This window comes from Pristis pectinata, chromosome 3 (assembly GCF_009764475.1).
Source record: "Pristis pectinata isolate sPriPec2 chromosome 3, sPriPec2.1.pri, whole genome shotgun sequence".
NCBI classification, from domain to species: domain Eukaryota; kingdom Metazoa; phylum Chordata; class Chondrichthyes; order Rhinopristiformes; family Pristidae; genus Pristis; species Pristis pectinata.
The window spans coordinates 80,090,445-80,115,313 of NC_067407.1; the positions used below are offsets into that span (position 1 = coordinate 80,090,445).

General features: G+C 41.9%; 1 protein-coding gene across 1 annotated transcript in view; it reads left to right on the forward strand.

Annotated features, from left to right (window-relative positions):
• The first annotated feature begins 1,033 nt into the window (after positions 1-1,033).
• Positions 1,034-24,869, forward strand: part of ccdc170 (coiled-coil domain containing 170) — a 65,275-nt gene continuing 41,439 nt past the window's right edge. Inside the window, exons 1-6 of the mRNA XM_052012280.1 lie at positions 1,034-1,230; positions 5,213-5,289; positions 11,331-11,358; positions 14,155-14,283; positions 15,503-15,759; positions 19,520-19,658. Coding sequence (XP_051868240.1) covers positions 1,105-1,230; positions 5,213-5,289; positions 11,331-11,358; positions 14,155-14,283; positions 15,503-15,759; positions 19,520-19,658 — 756 coding nt within the window. The 5' untranslated portion in view covers positions 1,034-1,104. The remainder of the gene's footprint in view (positions 1,231-5,212; positions 5,290-11,330; positions 11,359-14,154; positions 14,284-15,502; positions 15,760-19,519; positions 19,659-24,869) is intronic.

The window sequence follows — 24,869 nt, forward strand, 5'->3', positions numbered from 1 at the left end:
CCACTCGATCTATGCCTCTTATCATCTTGTACACCCCTATCAGGTCACCTCTCAACTTCGCTCCAAAGAGCTACTCAACCTATCCTCATAAGGGTCTGATCAAACTTCTTGTAGAGTTATGGAAACCATTGAGTAAATTCATAATCCTTCCTAATCCTCTTCATTCAAAATGCATATTCAGTGATGGCAGAATAGAGTTTGAGACACCTGCCTTGAAAAGGGAGAGTTTGCACTTATAAAAAGGTAGCAGGCCATTTGCGCACATATTTCTAGAGCCAACTCTTAGCCACAAGATCATTCATTCTATTTATATTGAGGTTGACAGAAGGATACATATTGACTGGGTGTTGGGAAAGGTCCCTAGCGTTCCTGCCTAATGATACCTGTCAGATTCAATAGGACAGCAGGTGAGAACTCCTGTGGTAGATTATCTTCATGGGTCATGGCAGGATTGATGTAAGAAGAGAAATTGGGTCAATTAGTCTTATATTTACCAGAGCTTAGAAGAATGAGAAGAGATCTCATAGAAGCTTACAAAATTCTAACGGAACTGGACAGATTGGATACACAAAAGATATTCCCGACGGACAGGACCAAGAGTCACAATCTAAGGATAAGGGTTAAGACATTTAAAACTGAGATGAGATGAAATTTCTTCACCCAGAGAGTGGCGAACCTGTGGAATTCTGTACCACAGAAAGCAGTTGAAACCAAATCATTAAATATGTCCAAGAAGGAGTTATATATTTATCTAGGAGTTAAAAGGATATGAGGAGCTAGCTGGAACAGGGTACTGAATTTGAGCGATCAGCCAAAATCATATTGAATGATAGAGCAGGCTCGAAGGGCTGAATGGCCTGTTCCCGCGCTAGTTTTCCTAATTCCACATCCTGCAGCGTACTTCCAAACATTTTCCATTAGCTTCACTCTCCAGTGACTTCCCAGCTCCATGGGAACTCTCCATCGTGCCTTGGCCCCTCCTCCAGCTCCTGTTGCAAAGCGTTGCCCCGAGAAACCCTGGTAACAGTGCAGCTGGGCGGGACCGGCGCCCGGGGAGGAGGTTAAGTCTGTGCCTTCAGCCCGCCGGAGGAACGCAGGTCCCTGATGTCCGGCTGTAGAGGGGCGGACTCGGGCTCTCCGGTCCCGGAGCTGATCGATGTCAACAGTAACCGTGCGTTGCGCTCGCTGGCATGGACGGGCTCATCGGCAGCCGGTCGCCGAGTGCCCGAGGTGAGTGAGCCAGAGCCACCCGTAACCCCTCCGGCCCAAGAACTGCGGCCCGGGCCAGGGAAAGGGAAAATGAGGGGCTTGACCTTATGAAAGCGTTACCGACCATTTCTTCATGACTAAAAACAACTGGGGACTTTCTAGTTTATTTACATGCAATTCATCATTTATTACCCCTGAACTGAGTGGCCATTACATTTCTCAGAGCAGTTAAGAGCCAACCACATGGTGTGGGTCTGGAGTCACATATGGCCTGGGGACAGGTAAGGAGGTCACTGTAATGGAATTTGAACTCCTAATATCAGGTCCTTAATGCAGGCCTTTCAGTGAGCAGTAACATGACCAGCTCACCACCTATTGGGTGCAGCGGTGTTGTGGATATTCTGCAGGACTAACCCAGAGAACATGAGTTCAGGTTCCATCAGGAGTGAACATTATGACGTCTGCTTTTCCTAAGAACCCATCTGCTTAACATCCTTTTGAGAGAGCTTATCCCGACCTCAGGATTGGTTGTATGGGTTGTTTTTGGAGCTCTTGCTCCATCCCTTCCCCTCGCCCTCTTTATACTGGCTATCTCCCCTCTACTCCTTCAGTCCAGATGAAGGGTCTTGACCCGAAATGTTGAGTATCCATTTCCCTGCACAGGTGCTGCCCAACCCACTGAGTTCCTCCAGCAGTTTGTTTATTACTCCAGATTCCAGCATCTGCAGTCTCTTATGTCTCCAAACTATAAGGGATACTTTACAGTCTAAAATATAATAAATACTTGGGTGGCACAGTAATACAGCTGGTAGAGCTGCTGCCTCAGAGCTCCAGTGACCCAGGTTCAATCCTATCTTCTGGTGCTGTTCTGCGTGGTTTGCACATTCTCCCCCTGACCACGTGGATTTTCTCTGGGTGCTCCTGTCTCCTCTTACATCCCAAAGATGAGCAGGTTGGTAGGTTAATTGGTCATTGTCGATTGCCCCGAGTGTGTGGGTGAGTGGTGGAACCTACAGGGAATTGATGGGAATCTGGGGAAAATAAAATGGGATTAGTGTTACTGAGTGCTTGATGGTAGGCAGAAGGGCCTGTTTCTATGCTGTATAACTCTTTGAGATAGGAAAACGTATACATTAGGGAAAATTGAAACAAGCATGACAGCAGATCAATTTAGTTATTCATAGCTAGACTGCTGTATAGATAATGTAAGCATCAAAGGAGACTCAGTCTTTGTCTAGAACTGCTTGTAAGAATTTAGTCCAAGAAAAGATTATGTGCTGAATCTAGTTCCAGGACATGGAGTGGGGAATTGTGGGAAGATACAATAGGAGAACAATAGGAAGCAGTGATGATGATGTAATTAGGTTTGATATCATAATTAAAAAGAGAAAGAAAATGATATAGGTAATTGGGAGAAGCAGCTTCGGTGAGATAAAGGGGAATTAACCCAGTTTAACTATAAAATACAGGGGACAGACAGAGACAGAAGTACAGAGAAGTGGTTCATTTTGGTAGGTCAAATATGTTGGCCGAATATAGTCTTAATGGTAGGACTCTTGGCAGTGTGGAGGATCAGAGGGATCTTGGGGTCCGAGTCCATAGGACGCTCAAAGTGGCGGCGCCGGTTGACTCTGTGGTTAAGAAGGCATATGGTATATTGTCCTTCATCAATCGGGGAATTGAATTTAGGAGCCGTGAGGTATTGTTGCAGCTATTTAGGTCCCTGGTCAGACCCCACTTGAAGTACTGTGCTCAGTTCTGGTCGCCTCACTACAGGAAAGATGTGGAAGCCATAGAGAGGGTGCAGAGGAGATTTACAAGGATGCTGCCTGGGACGCGGAGCATGCCTTATGAAAGCAGCTTGAGGGAACTCGGCCTTTTCTCCTTGGAGAGACGGAGGATGAGGGGGGAACCTGATAGAGGTGTATAAGATGATGAGAGGTATTGATAGGGTAGATAGTCAGAGGCTTTTCCCCAGGGCTGAATTGGTGGCCACGAGGACATAGGTTTAAGGTGCTGGGGAGTAGATATAGGGGAGATGTCAGGGATAATTTTTTTACTCAGAGAGTGGTGAGTGCATGGAATGGGCTGCCGGAAATGGTGGTGGAGGCTGATACGATAGGGTCTTTCAAGAGACTGTTAGATTGGTATATGGAGCTGAGTAAAATAGAGGGCTATGGGTGAGCCTAGTAATTTCTAGGGTAGGGACATGTTCGGCACAGCTTTGTGGGCCGAAGGGCCTGAATTGTGCTGTAATTGTTCTATGTTCTAAGTACATTTATACTTTGTGCAGTGATGTAAAATGAGGTATTGATAGTTGGCAATATTTATTACGTTTCTCCGTTCCAGGATATTAATACAAATAGATGAGAAAATACTTAGTGCCTTGGTTACAATCTTCCAAAACGCCAACAGTTCAAGCTTTGTTCAATGTCACTGCAATAATTAATAAGGATATGAGATATGTAAGAAATGAACTAGGAAATGATACGTCAACTAGTCAAAAGTCTGTTGCAAGAAAGTTACCGGGATCTGTTATTGGTGAATGAGCATTTAGACAAATACAAACTGATCAGGGAGAGGATAATGAATTTGTCAGGGATTAGTTATGTTTACTGAACATATTATGTGTTTTGAGGAGATAATAAACCTGGTAGTTTACATTGGCTCTATAGGTATTGTTTATATGGACTTCCAGAATGTGCTCATTGAGGTTCCACATAAAATAGTGGTAATAAAACTGAGAGCAGGCAGAATTGGGGGCCACCTATTTACTTGGATAGAAAATTGATGAGGCCGGGATCCTGATGAGGCCGGGATCTTCAAGAGACTGGGAGCCTCAAGATACCAGGGGGCATGTAAGCCAGTTGGCGTAATGTGGCTAGTGGTGTCATCCAGGAGTCTTTATTGGGACTTCATCTCTTCACTACAGTTGTAAAATGATGTCAATGAAAGAATTGAGAGTCCTATATCAAAGCTTGCTGATGACATTATCTGGCATAGTAAATAATGCAAGAACTTTGAATAATGAATAACTAACAGAAATAATGATTAACTTTGCAGAAAGTTAAAAAGAGGTATTGATAGATAAGGTGGGCAAACTGGGAGATGGAACCGAATTGGGCAAGTGAGGACATGGACTTCAGAAAGTTAGATCAAAATATTTTGTAAAGGGCAAAAGCTAATAACTATGGATGTACAGAAGGACTTGGAGATCCATGTGTAGAAATGAATAAAAGCTAGTGGAAAGGTACAAAAAATAATAAAATAGGCTAATAAAATATTGGCTTTCATATCAAAAAGGTTGAAGTATAGAGAGTTGTAAGTTCAGTTATAGTTACACAGATTCTTTCTGTATTGTTGCATTCAGGAAGAACTGAAAGGGTTAATCTATCAGATCAGGGTGTAGGGGCTTATATTCCCCGGAAAGTAGAAGATTAGGGAGCAACATTGAGATCATTAAAGGATTTGATAGGGTAGATAGGGTGTTTTTTTTCTCTACTTCTGTTAAGTAGAAAAACTTAACAGAAGTAGCTTGGTAGGAGAATTTTCATCATATAAATAGTACGATTTTCTCTGAAAATAAACTTAATCAGTGCATGGGGTATCTTGACACTATTTAAAGGGGATTAAATATAGAAGGTAATTGTACGTGAACAAAATTCAACTACTTGTGCATGCTGCCTCTGCCTTGGCCTAGAATATCATTATAATCATATTAATTCCAGTGTGATTAAGGGAGATTCATATCTAATTTAGGTGGATGAAGAATGGCCCATTCTCTAGTGTAAAGTGCAACCATTCCCCGCACAGTGGGCAATGGAACAATTACTTTTGTACACAAATCAAATTCAATTAGCTTCAGAATTATAGTTACTGTAAGCATCTCAACTGACTTAATCTGGAATTACATATGTTTTTAGTGATCGTGAAACAGGAGTTATTTATTAAGCTGTGAAAAATGAACTTGTCCACCTTAATAACTACCAGATTAATGTTTCAGCTGCAAGAGCAAATTAATGCAATGAAGCGGCAACTGGTCGAGAAGGAGGAGTTAATTGCCACCCTGACTACTGGGAGGTAAGAGTATAGTACCAAGAAGCACATGATGAGTATTCATTTGCTTGAGCACATATGTGTATTTTTAGAATAATATAACGTTAAAAGTAAAAAGACAGTGTTTGTGTAGTGTATTTCACAATCTCAGGCTATCCCATGACATTTTACAGCCTTGAAGTAATTTTTTAATGGAGAAACCAAATGCAGATTGAGTTATTTCTTTGTGGAGCACTTCTATTCAGTCTGCAGAGGCATCCCTCAGCTTCCGGTTCCCTATCATTTTAAATCTCCATCCCACTCCCATTCTGACCTATTTGTCTGTGACTTACTGCATTTTTCCTATAAGGCTCAATGTAAGCTTGAGGAACAGCACCTCATCTTCCATCTAGGCCCACTGTAGCCTTTGGGACTCTATTGAGTTCAACAATTATAGATTACTTGCTCTTTTTTCTGTTTGTATTGGGAATGGTCGCCTCTGTTGTAAGGTCATCCATCTATAACAGTAACTCAACTTTTCTATCTTCACAGACACTGCCTGATCTGTTGGGCATTTCCAGCATTCACATTTTTCACTTCAGGTTTCAGCAACAGTTCTGACCTGCATTTGACAGCTATTACATGAACCTTCGTTTGTTTACTCTCCCTCTGACTACCCTCATTAATGTATCAACTAGACAGCTCCTTAAACAGGGGGATCACCTCAACAATCCAGTCTCACTTTATCAGAGATATTCCCTTTGTCCTCTCCATCCATCTCCCACCTTCTCTGCAACTTAAAACTAAATTTTCTCACTTTCGCAGCTCTGACCTGAGCTGTTAACTCTGGTTCTCTTTCAGATGTTGCCTGATTTGCTGAGTGTTTCCTGCATTTTATTTCATCTGCAGCTTCTTACTTTGCCAAATACTTTTTTATGTAACCAGACAGTCTGCTCAATGATGTTGGTTGCTGGAGAGATCTTGGCCAGAACCTGGGGAGAACTGGTATTCTCTTTGTCGAATTGTGATGTGGAATTTTTTTTTAGCAATCATCTGAAACAGCAGGTAAAGTCAAAAATGAGGCTTAAAGTCTCTTCCAAATCACATCAAGTCGGACGATGTAACATTCCAAATGTCAGACTAGATGTGATTTGGAAGAAACTTTAAGCCTCATTTTGACTGTCAGTCTAGATTATGGCCTGAAGTCTCAGGGGTGGGGCTTGCACCCACAGACCTTGGAGTTAGGGGACCAGTGTGCTGCCCCTGAGCCATGACTGACACCTTGTATTCGGATCACACAACTGATTCCTCATCTCATCACTGAATTAAGGTTCTTGTTCTTGTCCTTGTTGGGTAATGGAACCCCTCATACAGTATGTCTGAAAGATTAAAGTGCTCTGCGTTGTTAGGTTGTGTGGTTTTATTTGGTTACATTTCAGCAGGACACTTGACGTAGTGGGGCTTGGAGTCTGGGTTGCGTGAAGTGTGAGCATTCTGAGGTGGGGTGGGTGCATTTACTGTTGTCAGTACAAGCTGAAACAGAACAGAAATGGATAAGAATGTTACACATTTAAAGGAGATGGTATATATTCCATATTGATGTACAGAGGTCTATCTGTGTGGAATTCTTAGCAGTTCTGTTTGGAGACTTTGCATTTGTTAGATAGAAAATAAACCTTTATCTTGAAATCATAAACTATTATCATTTGGTGCCTCTTCTGATATCTCCTTCATTTTGATGTTAAGTTTTGTCTGTTCTCCCTCTGTGAAGTGTGTTGAGATTCCTTTATGTGTTGAAGGTATTTAATACCTGTAAATTGCTTTACCTTGATATAATGCAGAAAGTCTAAAGTGATTGAAAAGAGTTGCCAGGTTTGTTTGATTCCATGGTTTTTGTGCATCAGATTGCACATTTTAGTATTTATATGATACTAGAACTGGAATATGGGTATCATATTTACATAATGTCACAGTCAAACTGCAGTCTTTGAAGGTTGCGCTCTTTTCAATTTTACAAAGAACTCGAATGTCATGCCGTATCTCAAAGCTCTTCATGACAAATTAGAGCATTATTTAAATACAAATTGTTGTTATAGTTACTTTTGAAATGCAGTCCCTGTTGCTATATATGTAAATAGCAACCATTTGCACAAAGCCAAGCCCCACAAACAGCATATGAAATGAATGACCAGTTAAGTAGTTTCAGATGATGACAGAATTCCTTGCTGTAATTTAAAATATGTCATTGGATCTTCTGCGTCAACCTTAATAGGCCGATTAGATAGGCTAACACAAATCTGAAAACAACACTCCCTCAATACTGAACTGAAGTGTGCCTGTTTCTGGAAGGTGGTTTAATTGGTGGTCCAGTGGGGCAAGGCCACACAACATTTGAAAATGAACATATTTCACCATTCTTTTTTGCTCGATAGGTAAAAATTGTAGAACCCCATGGTTAGTAACAATATAGTAGTGCCTCCACCACAGGATTGTAGTAATTGAATTACCCTGAAGGGCAAATAGGTATAGATAACCAACACTGACTTTTCAAGTGATGTCAATATACACGTAATGAATAATTAAAAAAAACAATGATTTATTTTAAATACACTCTACAAGAACTTAAGAAAACAGAAGCAGGAGTAGGCTACATTGCCCCCCCTCAAGCCCGCCCCACTATTCAATATGATCATGGCTGATCTGCCCCAGGCCTTGTCTCCTCTTCAGTTACAGTTCCTCACAGTCCTCAATTACAAATCTTTAATAAATTTATCTCCCTCATTTTTAAATACCCCAATGATCTAGATCCATAACTGTCTGGGATAGAGATTTTCTCAGATTCACCACCTTCTGCAAAAAATCTATGACTATTGAAAGCAGTTTTAGCACAGCTCAATCTATTTCCTACCTCCCTCTCCACCCCCCCCCCGCCCCCACCCCGTAATATGAAAAATGATGGGGTTCCTGCTGAAGTGCATGGTTGAATGTTGCTGCAGTGTTTGAATGAGGCCATTATCTTAAGCTAATGATATTCAAATTACACAGTTCTGGCTTCTGCCCTCTTCCTTTACAGTCCTGATGAAGGGTCTTGACTCAAAATGTCAACTGTCTATTTCCCTCCATAGATGCTGCCTGACCTGCTGAGTTCCTCCAGCATTTTGTGTCAGTTATCTACTTCATGTCATCACAGCCAATGCATTTAATCTGTGTCGCAGCCTGGAACTAATCCTTTGTCATTTGAATTTAAATTTAAAAAATAACTGGGATCCAACCCTGTGTTATATCTGTTTAGAGTTTTAAACCACTTTTTAATGGAAGTGGGGAGGAATGCCCGTTCACAGAAAGTCATTATCTTAAACCTTTTGGATAAAGACGGAATTGTTTGCTCAAAAGAACAATGGATGAACCAATGAAACTAGCATCATTAGTAAATACTCGCCTCACCACATCATCTAGTAATGTAATCTAATTATCTAGTGGTGGCCTCATTGTGCAGTGCTTGGCAACAATCAATGAGCCTGCTGACCCACACACCCCAAATGACTGTGACAGCTCAGCTCTATGATGCACCCCAAGTTATTCACTGTTCTTCAGCACAGCTTGTAAAGTTACTGTAGTCCAGTTTTATAACTGGAATAATTTCATTATTTGACAACTTCCTGGATTCAATTTCAACAAATAAATCTCCCAGCGGGGAGGTGGGGGATGGGTTGGGGGAGGGCGGGTGGGGGGGTGCGGGTGATGTAAAGAATCCAATGAATCCAATGCACAGAGCTGCGCACCCAAATACAGTTCTTGGTGGGGTCGAGTCCAAATGATTTAATTCCACAGGTTGGTTCACAGTCAACAATTAACATGTTCACATTAATAGGATCATAGTAAAAGGACATGAAGGAGGTAAAGTTAGTCTGAGAACATGTGTTTCCAATCTTATAAGCAAGTATCCAGAACCAAGATTATTTTTTGGCTCATGCTCTGCTCCAGCCCTGTATCATCTTTCTGATACATCCAGTTGCATTGTGCTCAAAATATGTGTGAACTTTATTTTGCTCTATAATTAAATCCCTTCAGAATAATACCACAACAAAGGGCTCCAAGGAAGATGGAAAGTGTTCTAGTTCTAAAACTGAACAAAGGAGGCAACACTTAATCAATCACATGCAAATGCTGTCATTTAATTGTTTCTGAATTTTATGATCATTTTTATGTGTAGCTAGCCTTTTCTGGGGTTGAGTTTGACAAATAATTTATGAATTCACCATTGCAATTTCTTAATGAAGCTTTCTTTTGCTGCTTGGCCAGGACAGTTCATAAGGCAATAAGCAAATAAGGCCACTGTGTACAGGGAGAAATTATTTAGTTAATGTAAAAGCTTCAGAATTGGTGAAAATTACCTGGTCACACTGTGAATTTATAGAGGTTTACAACCTCTATAACATACATATTATAAATGTTAAACTTCACATAGAACAGATACTCGAGAACACCAGGATAAGAGGGTATAGGTTCAATAGGTTTTTCTTGCAATAGCTGAAAAGTATGGTGAAAGTCAGGGCAGTGGCCTTATTTAAATGGTTCTAACTCTTTTTTTGTGCATATAATCTGAAACCAAATAATGCAGATGTTGGAAATCTGAAATAAAAACTGGAAAATGCTGAAAATACTCAGCAGGTCAGGCAGCACCTGTGGATCGAGGAACAGAGTTAATATTTCTTCATGATGATCTTTCATCAGAACTGGAAAAAGTTATAAATGAAACAAGTGTTAAATTGCAGAGAGTGGGGAAGGAGGCAGATTTAAAAAGGGAGGGTTCGTGATATTGTGAAGATAAGTGGAAAGGCACAGCTAGGGGAGCTGCTGCCTCGCAGCTCCAGTGACCTAGGTTTGATTCTGACCACCAGTGCTTTCTGTGTGGAGTTTGCACATTCTCCCTGTTACAGTGTGGGTTTCGCCGGGTGCTCTGTTTGCCACCCGCATCCTAAAGACTTGCAGGTTGGTGATGAGTTGGCGACTATAAATTGCCCTTAGTCTGCAAGTGAGTGATAGAATCTGGGGAGAGTTGATGGGAATGTGGGGACAATAAAATAATGACACCAGTGTAAATGGGTGCTTAATAGTTAGTGTGGTCTCAATGGGCTGCAGGGCCTATTTCCTTCCTGTGTGACCCTGTGTTACAGGGACATTGAATGGCACAAGCAATAGAGGTGCTGACAGAAAGAGGGTGGTAGCATTACATATGGAGAAGTGTAAATAGGTGGAGACAAAGAAATCTGAAATCCGAAGAGGAGAGAGAAAAAACCCTGAATGCTGGGCATGTGAGATACAGGACTGGAATGGCTGAAAGTCAGAGTTGAGTCTTGAGGCTGTTTGAGCCTGGTATTTTTTTCTTGGCAGATTTTACATTTATTCTACTTTTCCTCCACCAGGACTCAGAGTTAGCCTGAGATCCTGTTCCATCCCAGCGTCTCACTCAGTATCTCACCACTCTGCAGTCCTGGTGCCCTGAAAATTCTCAGGGGAGTCAGGATCGCTGGAAGGTGAGGCTGCCCCCACCTCTCCACAAACCGACGGTTGGGAGATTCAACTCCCTGCAGCCCACTGAAGGGCCAGTGAGGGACCAGCTTTGCAAGCAAGTCCTCATGTTCAGGAGTTTAAGTTTGCTGCCCAAGTTTTGAGTTCAGATCATAAACATGAGGGATTCAGCTCTGACTATGGGACAGACCAACTGCAGTCTTAAAGAGTAAGAAGGCTAGAACCAAATCTCTACACCTTCCAAGGCTATATAGATGGAACTCTCAAAATGGCCCTTTAGGGTTTGACATTCCGAGCCAGGTGTTGTACAATGGATTCCCTTCTTTGGTTAGCCATGATCCCACATCAGTCATGCATTGCATGCTCCATAGGTTTTGTTAGATCTCAGCTTCAGGATTTCTTAACTTTTTTGATGACCTAGCCATTCATTTTGTTTCTTTTACATGACTTTTTGTAGTATCAAACTTTCAAGCCATGATTTTGACATCTACCCATTGTTTGGACCTGTGCCAGTTACGTAACCTGCATTCACACCTTTTCTTGTCTCATTGCAGGAGTCGGAGCCGACTGGAAACTCACAAGGTGTGTTTTGTGGCTGGTGGTAGTATCAGCAAATGATCTTCTAATGCAACGGTGTAAAAAATGCTCTGCAGTTTTAGCAAAGATATTACCTCCATCAGAAGAAACACAAAGGGGAAGATAAGATGGACACCCCATGCGTTTGTCCATCTACAACACCAACAGTTTTTAGGATTACAAATGTAATATGTTTCTGAAAAGCTGATTTTGAGCCCCACTTACACTGTTCTAACATCCTTGTATTTTTGGATGCTGATATACAAATAAATTACAGCATAGGTACGAGCCATTCAATCCAAAGGTTAGTGCTCCCCATGAAGCTCTTACCCTACATCATCCAGCACTGTCAGCTCAATATTTCATTCCTTTCTCCCTCATGCTTATCTAGCTTTAAAGCATCTAACCTAAAGCATGGTTCATTCCTGCTGGTGTAATCATCTGCACTTGCTGCACCCCTATTTGTGTTTAACTGCTGAGATGATTTGGTCCCTAAAGCCGTGATCGGTGAGAGCCTGTGCAGTGTAGGACCTTTTCACCGAAAATGCCAGTACTGCTCTGAGGCTTACCAGCTGTAAAGACTTTAAATGTCTCTGACATTTACAAACATTAAAAATATTTAAAAACTTAAGTATGCAATTTAAATAAAAGAAATATTAAGAATCTTAAAACAATTTAAAAGCTCAAAAAAAGTTAAAAATACTAAATGACAAATAAATACATTTAAATTATCGCTTTAAAAAATCTAAGTTACCTCGTACTTATTGGAGCCATTCCTCTTCATTGAAATGGATGGTGTCCCTGAGCCAGCACCAGGTCTAACTGGCAGTGTTGCAGTGGGTAGACTTTCCAGAGAACTACTGGGAAACGGAAGGAATTTGGCACTTGCCACTGGGCTCCACAAAGAATAAAAGTGATGAGGACCTCACATGAAGCACGTGCAAGTGGATCAGATGGTCTTATTTGTTACAACACAGAAAGAGACCACTCGGCCCCATTGGGTCCATGCCAGCTCTCAGCTGAGCAATCCCATCAGTCCCATTCCTCCTCCTATTTTCCTGCAATTTAATCTCTTGCACGTGCCCATCCACTCCCCCCTTTGATTCTTTTGTCACTTACCTGCATTATGGATAGTTTATATAAGCCAGTTAAAGTACCAACTCATCTTAGGGATTCGGCAGGAAATCAGAGCACCCTGTGGAACCCATGCAGCCACAGGAAGAGTGTGCATATGGCACACAGACAGCCCCTGAGGTCAGGATTGAACCTGGGTCACTGGAGCTGTAAGGCAGCAGCACTAACTGCTGCTCCACTGTGCAATCAGTTTGGGCTTCCCTGCAAAAGGCTGTGCAATTCACCTCAGCTACTTCAGGAAGCAGCAGCTTCCATATTCTCACCATTTTCTGAGTAAAGAAGTTTCTCCTGAATTCCTTCTGGATAAATTAGAGACTGTTTTACATTTACAACCCCTAGTTTTTTGTATTTTATAGCCCACCACCGTCAACAGCCACACAATCAATCACACTCAAAATTTATAAAGAACCCTTTTAGACCACCTCTCTTTCAAGGGTTGGATACAAGCCTGTTCATTTTTCTAATAGGTATAATGTCTCAGTTCTGATATCATCCATGTAAGTATTATTGCACTGCATATTGTAATATGACTGGAACTATATCCCAACCCTTAAAATTTTCTATTATATTTTAAACTAGCAGGTAGAAGTGGTAGTGATGATGAAACCACTGGATTATTGTAAAAGTCTACCCGGTTCACTAACCTTTAGGAAAGGAATTCTGTCGTCCTTACTTAGTTTAGCATTTACGTGACTCTAGACCCATGGCAAAGTGGTTAATTCTTAACTGCCCTCTGCGGTGACCTGACAAGCCAGTCCATTCCAGGATAAGTGGTGGTGAACAATAAACATCGGCTTTGAACGTGATGCCCATATCCTGTGGATGAATAAAAGAAGAGCAACAGCTTTATTAATCTGTATAAACTCTCACTGCCTTTTGCTTCCTTAGAGTAAGTGGATGCCTCAGGACATAAGTGACATCGAACTTGAATGAATTTGGGGAGGTGAAAACTCATGGAAACCTCCTCCGCTAAAGGTGGAAGGCAGAGCTCATCAGGAAGTGCTCACAATTTGGCTGTGGTGGGCTTGTGGTACTTCCTGCAGTTTCTGACATGATCAGCACAGTGAGCACTCACAGCCACCCCCATTCAAGGCAAATTGTTAGGAGAGCAATCCCAAAACAGGGTCTCCTCACACTCGGAGGTCTTGCACTAAGGCCACTGGAGGCCTGGGAAGTTACTACAGGCCAGTAGGTGGAACTGCTTCAGGTATGTGGCTGGGAGAAGTGGAAAGATGATTGCTGATGCATAAGAGGGGAAATTGTGGCTGTGATCCCTGCCTATCCCAGTCGTGGCAGGAGCTCATGCATCTGGCAGAATATGTTTGAGTAGAACACAATGGCTGTGCACTGAATAGAGCTGTTCCCATTGACCATGACCAACCCCAGTGTGGCTGGAAATTAGCTGGTTGGAGGCTGTTGAGGAATAGCTCTATCTTTGGACCAGGAACAATGTCCAGCAGCATGCTGGGGAGGCACAAACCTATTCTAGAGCCTGCTGAATATTGAGTCCAGTAGCACAGTTGAGCAGGTGGCTGGGAAGTAAAGCACATTAGAGTTGGAACAGGATTAAATCCACCACAGTATGAGCGTGACTGTAGGACTGGGCATTTGTTGTCACTGTGCTGCGGCAAAGGAAGTTCATGAGGTGTGTTTTCATTCATTGTTTAGGGGACATTTGACCCTTTGGTGGAAATTCCTGTTTCACGTGAACAACTGAATCACCATCGGATGGCTTCTGAAACAGCTCGCAGTGAGCTGGCTGCCTTGCAGGTCAAATATAAGAGCAGTCAAGCTGAGGTAATCAGAAACCCAAGAGACAGTGAAAATTTTTTTCCTGATGTTCATATAGTTATAAAGTTAAATGATTATATACCAACTATTAACCTATTTTGTTATTGCATAAGCAATGCTCACTTCAGCTTAAGCTGTTTCTTTCCGTTTTCCTCTCTTTTTCCTCCCCTCTGTGGATTCTATGATCAGGCTGTCCTTGTAAATCCCTTCATTGGATCATGAACGAATCCTCTCTCATTACACACTAATTAGCTTGTAAATTAAGTTCTATGATGTATTGCTAGAAAAAAAAACTGTCTCAAATACATTTTGTGATCTGTTCCTCCAACTTGCTTTTACCAACTTGATTTGCCCAGTTTACATTAAGATTAAAACCATGCATGGTGTTTCATTAGATTTGTTGCACCTTCTTCATGTTTTGATTAATACACTGCCCGATAGTATAGCTGGCTTTTAGGGGCCCATAATCCACTCCCACTGTTGTTACTTGTTATCTCTTATCTCCATCCATACTAATTCTACATCCTCATTTTGCAGACAAGATCCTCACTACTGTTGTTACACAGTCCTTTGTTACCAGATCTGCCTTACTGTTTTATAATTTTGTCTGTCCTTTTAAAATGTTAAGTACCCTGGAATGTTGTATTGCCAGCTTTGGTCATTATGTACTGGCATCTCTGGAACAGTTATTAGTTGTGCCTGTTTGAAATCTGAACATCTCTCGAAGATCCGGTGACAACTCTACAGTTAGCATCTTCTGCTGTGGTCCATGAAGTACTTGCATTTTGATTTTCTCGTATTCTCCTGTCTCGGCACAAGTGCCACCCATTATTCTGTCAGAGAGCAATCCTTCTCTGTCTGCAGGAACAAAAAATCTGCTGGAGGAACTCAATGGGTCGAGCAGCTTCTGTGGGAGGAAAGGAATTGTCGATGTTTCGGGTTGAAACCCCGCAGCAGTGTCTTGTGTCTTTTTTCTGCCTGCTGCCTGAACTAATCTCCTTACCTCACTAAATTCTGGATCCACCCCACATCATGCATAATAGGGAAGATAGGAAAGGGTTAATTTTATGACATTTTTACCTTTAATTGAGTATGCAGAGAGCTAACTGGATTAACCATCATCTTGACTGACATAGAATGGCTATTGTTACTTTAGATGCTATTTTTAACCAAAACAAATCATTAATTTCTTGTCAATCTGTGCATAGACATATCTTCTCTGTAGTTTACAGATTCTTGCATGAAGCTTGCATCCCAAGAGGGCTATATCCAGGAACTAAAGGCAGAAATTGAAAGCTACAAGGCAGGCAACACAAGGCAGGCATCTCTTATTGGTGGCCTGAGGGAAAGGATCCTGGAATCCGAGGAGGAGGCTGGAGCACTTCTCATATCAAAGACTCAAATGGAAATAACTCTGCAGGGTTTACAGAATGAGAACAGGGATCTACAACAGAAGAATACAGAGTTAGAGAACAAACTCAGGTTAGCATCTTGAATTTAGAAAGAACACCACTCTGTGTGATTCTCTGTGTAATTCTTTAGAAATACTTGCCTAGGTATCCAACACATTCTGATTCACATATCTCTAAATCAGGTGAAACTAAACCCTTTATATACTGTTCAAAAACAGGGGCATTAACTGAACCTCTGTCCTCAGTGTGGAGCTCTGCCTAATGGGAATGTGGAACTGAGAATTTATATTACAGTATTTAAAAACTAATTTATTAGAACATAGAAGTTTTTATCTTTTGTGAAAATCAAAAATATTGCAGAAGCTGGAAACAGAAAATGCTGGAAACACTCAGCAGGTCGTGCAGTGTCTGTGGAAAGAGAAACAGAGTTTTGGGTTGGAACACAACAGGGTCTTTGACCTGAAATGTTAAATTTGTTTCTTTTTCAACAGATGCTTCCTGAATTGCTGAGCTTTTGCAGCATTTTTTTTTCCTTTTGCATTCTAAATACTTAAGAATACATATTAAACTGAAAGAATAGGAGAGATAAAGAGTTATACACGTTTTCCTCACCCTGTTGTTAGTTCAATAAAAAAAACCTTAATAATGTTTAAGAAAATTCAAGGCCTCTAATTTTGTTGGGTTTGCTTACCCAACGAAGAGACAATGTAAATGTGAAGAGACTAGCGCAGATGGGCAAAATGATCAGGGTGGATGTGGTGGGCCAAAGGGCCCATTTCTGTGCTGTACAACTCTATGACCCAAAATATTCCAATAACTTTCACCTGTGAAGCAGAGAGACAGATAATCTGGTTTCTTAAAAAAAAAGTTTTTTTTATTAAGAAACCAGGTTGATTATGACGAAATCCTGTGATGTATCACAGCCTGGTATGGGAAGTCCAATGCACAAGAATGCAAGAGCTTTCCATTATCTTTCCAAGCTAATCTACCAGCATTTGGATATAGAGTCTGAGTAGGAGGAGTCAGCATGGCTTAGTGTGTGGAAAGTCGTGCTTGACAAACCTTTTAGAGCTTTTTGAAGAGGTAACCAAAAAGGTAGATGATGGTAGGGCAGTGGATGTTGTGTATTTGGACTTTAGCAAAGCCTTTGACAAGGTCCCACATGGTAGGCTGGTCTGGAAGGTTAGGTCCCATGGAATCTAAGGAGAGCTAGTTAGGTGGATTCAAAATTGGCTTGGAGGTAGGAAGCAGAGGGTGGTGGTTGAAGGTTGTTTCTTGGAATGGAGGCCAGTGACTAGTGGTGTGCCACAGGGGTCAGTGTTTGGACCCTTGTTATTCGTTATTTATATAAATGATTCGGATGTGAATGCACAAGGCTTGATCGGCAAGTTTGCGGATGACACAAAATTAGGTGTCATTGATAGTGAAGAAGGTTATCATAGATTACGGGGATCTTGATCAGTTAGGGAAGTGGGCTGAGGAGTGGCAAATGGATTTCAATACAGATAAGTGTGAGATGATGCATTTTGGAAAGTCAAACCAGATTGGGAGGGCAATAGGGAGTATTATGGAACAGAGGGACCTAGGAATACAAGTGTATAGTTCATTGAAAGCAGCATCACAGGTGGACAGGGTGGTGAAAAAAGACTTTTAGCACACTGGCCTTCATCAGTCAGGCCATTGAGTACAGGAGTTGGGACATTATATTGCAGTTGTATAAGTCATTGGTGAGGCCACACTTGGAGTACTGTGTACAGTTTTGGTCACCCTGTTATAGGAAAGACGTGGTTAAACTAGAAAGAGTGCAGAAAAGATTTATGAGGATGTTGCAGGATTAGACGGGCTGAGTTATAGAGAGGGGTTGGTTAGGCTAGGTCTTTATTCCTTGGAACGTAGGAGAATGAGGGGCGACCTTACGGAAATGTTTAAAATGATGAGAGGCACAGATAAGGTGGATGGTAACAGTCTTTTCCCCAGGTTGGGGAGTCCAAAACTATGGGCATAGATTTAGGGTGAGAGGAGAAAGATTTAAAAGGGACCTGAGGGGCAACTTTTTTTACGCAGAGGGTGGTGAGTATATGAAATGAGCTGCCAGAGGAAGTGGTTGAGGCAGGTACAATAGTATAATTTAAGAAGCATTTGGATAGGTACATGCAGGTGTGGGGCTTCGAGGGATATGGGCCAAACACAGGAAATTGGGACTAGCTGGGTGGGCACCGTGGTCGGCATGGACTCTTTGGGCCGAAGGGCCTGTATCCGTGCTGTATTGCCCTATGACTCCATGACTCAAGAGCTGCAGAGAGTGATGGACTCAGCCAGATCCATCCTGTGTACAGCTCTCCCCACCATCGAGGACATCTGCAGGAGGCGATATCTCAGGAAGGTGACATCCAGCATCAGGGACTCCCACCATCTGGGCCATGCCCTCTTCTCATTGTTGCCATCAGGCAGGAGGTACAGAAGCCTGAAGACCCTCACCTCAAGGTTCAACAACACCTTCTTCCCCACTGCCACTGGGTTCTTGAACTGACCTGAAATACCCTAATTCTACTTGGACTATACTTCCCTCTACTTGCACTAATGTCATTATGTTTATTTTTTGTTTATTTTGTAATGTAAGTATGTATCATTTAAGTTAATTTAAGTCTATGTAATGTATGTATGTAATGTACTGTGCTGCTGCTGCAAAAAGCTAATTTTCATGGCATTTATACCCTGGGTATGTATGCCCATGACAATAAACTTGAACAAAAGCTAATGGAAGGGAGGGAGAAGGAAGATGGGAGCAAGAGGGAGAAGGTGTGGGAATAAGGTGGGTGCATCAATAGAGGGATAAGGTCACAGAGCAATACAGCACTGAAAAAGGCCGCACCAACCATCAAGCTTTCATTTACAGTAATCCTACATTATAAGCACATTTTATTCTCCCCATATTCCCATCTGCTTCCCTCAGATTCTACCACTCGCAATTTACAGCGGCCAATGAACCTCCCAATCCACCCGTCTTTGGCATGTGGGAAGGAGTTGGAGCACCCGGGTGAACCCCACACATTCACAGGGAGAACATGCAAACTCCACACAAATGGCACCGGAGGTCAGGATTGAACTAGGGTCACTGGAGCTGTGGGGCAGGAGCTCTAGTAGCTGTGCTACTGTGCTGCTCCCTATTTGTATTTGAAATTTTCAAGGATGCACTTCGTAAGACAACACAGCAAGGGATTTGCAGAATACAGGGTTGAGCAGAATATTGAAAGGGAAAGAGGTAGAGAAAGTAATGTAAGTGAAGATTAAAGGAATGGTAGGAAGAGAAGAGAGAGTAGATAAGTGAATGAATAGAAGATACAATACATAAAGACTGAAGAGTAGGAGAAAGCATAGAGGTAAGAGGACAAGAATGGAACAATGGAGGACTATACTAGCCCCAAATTCACCACTGCCTGCCCTTCTCTGTCACGTTACCTAGTACCATCCACTAGAAGAGAAGAGAAAAATAGAAGAACAGAGCAGAAAAAGAAGCAAGGGAAAGAAATATAAGAGGGGCACTCAACCTGACGAGTAGGGGAACTTAGAGAGAAAGAAGAAGATGAAGACTGCGACCATACTGTGCACCTTTATTGATTGTTGTTACAAAGAGGAAATAATGAATGTTTTGAGCGTGTGTGTGATCTAGAAATAGATGGTATATGATCATTTTGTCATATTCAATCAAATTTTAACCTAATTTGTAGAATTATGTCTGCAAGCATAATTATATTTAAATTGCTAAAGAATTAATTGTTAAACATTAAGACATCTAACATTCCACCTTTTCTTATGTACTTTCTGACAAGAAAAATATTAACCGAGCAAGATGAGGTCAGGCAACAAGGTATCAGAAGAGTGAAACAGTATGATGAATTTTTGGTGAAGCTCACCCGTGCCATTAATATGGATTGTGGAGGAGCAGATCTGGATTTCCTTGTGTCACAGGTATCTCGATCATATTTCAATTCAAGGGGGAAATATCCTAATGAATAGTTAATAAATTATCTCATAAGTCAGAATTCTTATTCTCTCTTGTGAGTTAAATAAATAGGAACACAATGATATAACAGTAAATAAATTAAAAGTCTGAACTTGTCACCCTTTAACAAGCCATTGAAGTTTATTTTAGAAGATTAATGATATTCCTATTCTTCACATGGCAGGCCATAATGGACAGCCAAAGGCTGAGATCAAACATTTGGAATGTTTTCATTTACTCACTAAAGGCTCAGAGATTCTCATTCTAAAAATAGAAAATCCTGGAAATATTCAACATCTGTGGCAAGGCAAATGGTTAGCACTTCAAGACGATGGTTGGGAGATACTGTATGTGATGATGTTCTTAAGAAGGGCAGAGGCAGGGAAAGCGGGGACGGGGTGTTAAGAACAAACAGACTACTGCTGTAAGGTAAAAAAGGATTAGGATTAGGGTTATAAGTGGGTGGTAATAAATGAAATTTAGTGCTCCTGAGAAGGTTTAAATGGGAAAAGAATTATTGCCAGTAACCACTGTCCTAAATGGTGTGGGTTGAAATTATTGAACTAAGTTCAATTGCTGAAATCATCTGTTGTTGTCAAAGATGCATTTATGGTCCTTAATGATTACTTAACATCTACATTCACAAACAAGAGTTTGACAAAGACTTTGCCGTTGACAAAGAGTATGAAGTATTGGTTGAGATAAATAGAGAAAGAGAGAAGAAATATTAAGGAGTTTAATATATTTAGGAGTCTGTACATCATGAGATGAGATGAGATATCTTTATTAGTCACACGTACATCGAAACACACAGTGAAATACATCTTTTTGCGTAGTGTTCTGGGGGCAAGTGTCGCCACATGAAGCTCTTGTTAAGAGAAGGGGTGGAAATAGCTGAATATCATTTGCCAATTTTCCCTGTCTACAGCTGTGGGATCAACCAAGTAAAAGGAAGTCATCCTAACATTTGTAATGGGAAAATCAATGAGGAAAAAAGCAAGGGAGAGAATAAATCATCACTTAGAAAGGCACAGATGAATCAAGGATAGTTGACATGAATTTTCAACGGATGAATTTTCAAGTCTGACTAGCTGTCGGGTTTGTTATAGAAATAACAAGGAGGTTTGATCAAGATGTTTGATTTGGATTTTAGCAAGGCTTTTTGACAAACCCCACATTGTGGAATGATCAGAAAAGTGAGAGCCCATGGGCTCCAAAGGGAAGTGGCAAGCTAATCCCAAAATTACTTCAATGGTAGGAAGTGTGGGGTAATGGTGAATGCATGTTTTAGTAACTGGAAGGTGGTTTCCATTTGGGTTGCTCATGGATTAGTGCTGGCTCGTTTGCTTCTTGTGATATGCGTCACTGACTTAATCTTACATAGAGGACATGATGCAGAAATTAGTCATGTTTGCAGTCAATGGATTAGTCTGATAGACAAAAGAGTGACAAATGTGATTCAAACTCAGAAAAATGTGAAATGAGAAATTCGGTGAAGGTAAACAAGTCAAGGGAATGCATAACAAATAGTAGGATTCTGAGAACTGTCGGGAAGTAGAGCCTATGTATTCATGTCAACAGATCCCAGAATGTGGACTTGTAAGATATTTCCCAAGAATTGTATAAAACTCTGGCAGGCCACAGCTGGAATCCTATTGTAACTCTCATCACCGGTAAGGACCTGATCACATTAGAGATGAAGAAGAAGAGAGTTCCAATGGTATGGCCATAGTTATGAAGAAACATTAGTTAGTTTTTTTTTCCTTTGGAACAGAAGAAACTGAGGGAAAGATTTAATTGAGGAATATATAATTTTGAGGGACCTAGACAGGAAGAACTTTTTCTCTTAACACTGAAGTTAATAATTAATAGGTATAAATTTAAGATAATTGGTAAAGGGGTTGCAAAGGAATTGGTGAAAACCTTGTTCTGCCGGAAGTTGGTGGGAGTCTCTACCTGATAGAGGTAGCAATCCACTGCATGTATAAATATTACATAGATAAGTACTTCTACTTTCAAGGTTATGGACTGAGACCTGGAAAGTGGAATACATTTGGATAGTTCTCCTTTAGCTGGTCTGAACCTGACTGCCCAAATGGCCTAGGGAGCTGTAAATTTCCCTGGTTCAGTCTTATGCCCAGAAGACTAGTTTGCAAGGGGGATGGGAACTGGAGGGATAGGTCAGTGGAAGAAGTCCAAGGAGTAAAGCCAGATCTAACATATAGAGAGGCTTTGAGGAAAGAGAATAGGGTATAAAAGTAGTAAGATGGATGGGCTAAAGTGCATTTACTTAAATGCAAGAAGCATCAGGAATAAGGGTGATGAACTGAGAGCTTGCATGAGTACATGGAACTATGATATTGTTGCTCCTGCAGAGACTTGGCTGTCACCAGGGCAGGAATGGATACTGAATATTCCTGGATTTCAATGTTTTAAAAGGGATAAGGATGGGGGGGAGAAGAGGAGGAGGGGTGGCGTTACTGGTCAGGGATACTATTACAGCTGTAGAAAGGGTGGATAATGTAGCAAGATCCTCTCGAGTCAGTATGGGTGGAAGTTAGGAACAAGAAAGGAGCAGTTACTCTACTGGGAGTATTCTGTAGGCCCCCTGGTAGCAGCAAGGATACTGAGGAGCAGATTGGGAGGCAGATTTTGGAAAGGTGCAAATATAACAGGGTTATTATCATGGGAGACTTCAACTTCCCAAATATTGATTGGCACCTGCTTAGTACCAAAGGTTTTGACGGGGCAGAGTTTGTTAAGTGTGTCCAGGACGGATTCCTGTCACAGTATGTTGACAGGTCGACTAGAGGGAATGCCATATTAGATCTAGTATTAGGTAATGAACCGGGTCAGGTGACAGATCTCTCAGTGGGTGAGCATTTGGGGGACAGTGACCACCGCTCCATAACCTTTAGCATTGTCATGGACAAGGATAGGACCAAAGAGGACGGGAAGATATTTAGTTGGGGAAGGGCAAATTATGAGGCTATAAGGCTAGAATTTGGGAGTGTAAATTGGGATGACATTTTTGAAGGGAAATGTACTATGGAGATGTGGTTGTTGTTCAGGGATCTCTTGCAGGATGTTAGGGATAAATTTGTCCCAGTGAGGCAGAGAAAGAATGGCAGGGTGAAGGAACCATGGGTGACAAGAGAGGTGGAGCATCTAGTTAGGAAGAAGAAGGCAGCATACATAAGGCTTAGGCAGCAGGGATCAGGTAGGGCTCTTGAGGATTATAGGGTAGCAAGGAAGGAACTTTAAGAAGGGGCTGAGGAGAGCAAGAAGGGGACATGAAAAGGCTTTGGCGAGTAGGGTTAAGGAAAACCCCAAGGCATTTTTCACATATGTGAAGAGCAGAAGGATGACAGGAGTAAAGGTAGGACCGATTAGGGACAAAGGTGGGAAGATGCACCTGGAAGCTGTGGAAGTGGTTGAGGTTCTCAATGAATACTTCTCTTCAGTATTCACCAAGGAGAGGGGCCTTGATGACGCTGAAGACAGTGTTGGTAAGATTAATGTTCTAGAGCATGTTGATATCAAGAGAGAGGATGTGTTGGAGCTGTTAGAAAATATTAGGACAGATAAGTCCCCGGGGCCTGATGGAATATTCCCCAGGCTGCTCTGCGAGGCGAGGGAGGAGATTGCTAAACCTTTGGCTAGGATCTTTGAGTCCTCATTGTCCACGGGAATGATGTTGGAGGATTGGAGGGTGGCAAATGTTGTCCCCTTATTCAAAAAAGGTAGTAGGGATGGTCCAGGGAATTATAGACCAGTGAGCTTTACGTCTGTGGTGGGCAAGCTGTTGGAAAGGATTCTTAGAGATAGGATCTATAGGCATTTAGAGAATCATAGTCTGATCAGGGACAGCTCTCATGGCTTTGTGAAGGGCAGATCATGTCTCACAAGCCTGATAGTGTCCTTTGAGGAGGTGACCAGACAGATTGATGAGGGTAGTGCAGTAGATGTGGTCTACATGGATTTTAGTAAGGCATTTGACAAGGTTCCACATGGTCGGCTTCTTCAGCAGGTCAGAGGGCATGGGATCCAGGGAAGCTTGGCCGTGTGGATTCAGAATTGGCTTGCCTGTAGAAAGCAGAGGGTTGTGGTGGAGCGAGTGCATTCAGATTGGAGGGCTGTGACTAGCGGTTTCCCACAAGGATCGGTTCTGGGGCCTGTGTGATTTTTATTAATGACTTGGATGAGGGGGTAGAAAGGTGGGTTGGCAAGTTTGCAGATGACACAAAGATTGTTGGTGTTGTGGATAGTGTAGAGGATTGTCGAAGATTGCAGAGGGACATTGATAGGATGGAGAGCTGGGCTGAGAAGTGAGAGATGGAGTTCAATCCGGAGGAGTGTGAGGTAGTACACTTTGGAAGGACAAACTCCAAGGCAGAGTGCAAAGTTAATGGCAGGATCCTGGGTAGTGTGGAAGAGCAGAGGGATCTGGGGGTCCATATCCACAGATCCCTGAAAACTGCCTCACAGGTGGATAGGGTAGTTAAGAAAGCTTATGGGACGTTAGCATTCATAAATAGTGGGATTGAGTTTTGGAGCCACGAGGTAATGATGCAGCTCTACAAAACTCCAGTTAGACCACACTTAGAGGAAGGTTTTTTACCCGGACAATGGCTGGGGCATGGAATGCGCTGCCTGGGGCGGTGGTGGAGGCAGGTACATTGGTCAAATTCAAGAGATTGCTAGATAAGCATATGGAGGAATTTAGAATAGAGGGATATGTGGGAGGAAGGGGTTAGATAGTCTTAGGCGAGGTTTAAAGGTCGGCACAACATTGTGGGCCAAAGGGCCTGTGTTGTGCTGTACTGTTCTATGATTCTATGAATCTATGAAGACTAATCAGAAGGCCGATTTTGAAACTGATTAGAGCAGCGTAGATGGAGAGCAGTGACAACAGGGAGATCGGAGTGGGAGTAGGGTGGACTATTAAAGTGGGAGTTGATGGATTCTCCGGGGCCTTGCTGGCATGCAGAATGAATTTGTTCCACAAAGCAGTCACCCAATCTGTTGTGCGTTCCCCAAAGTAAAGGAGATCACATTGGAAGCAATATACTAAATGTGAAAATACAATTAAATGGTAGTCTTAGCCCAGAAGGAGTGTTTGGCAACCCTCGAAAGTGGGAAGCTACAACTACAGTTGTTGCATCTATGTGCTTGCA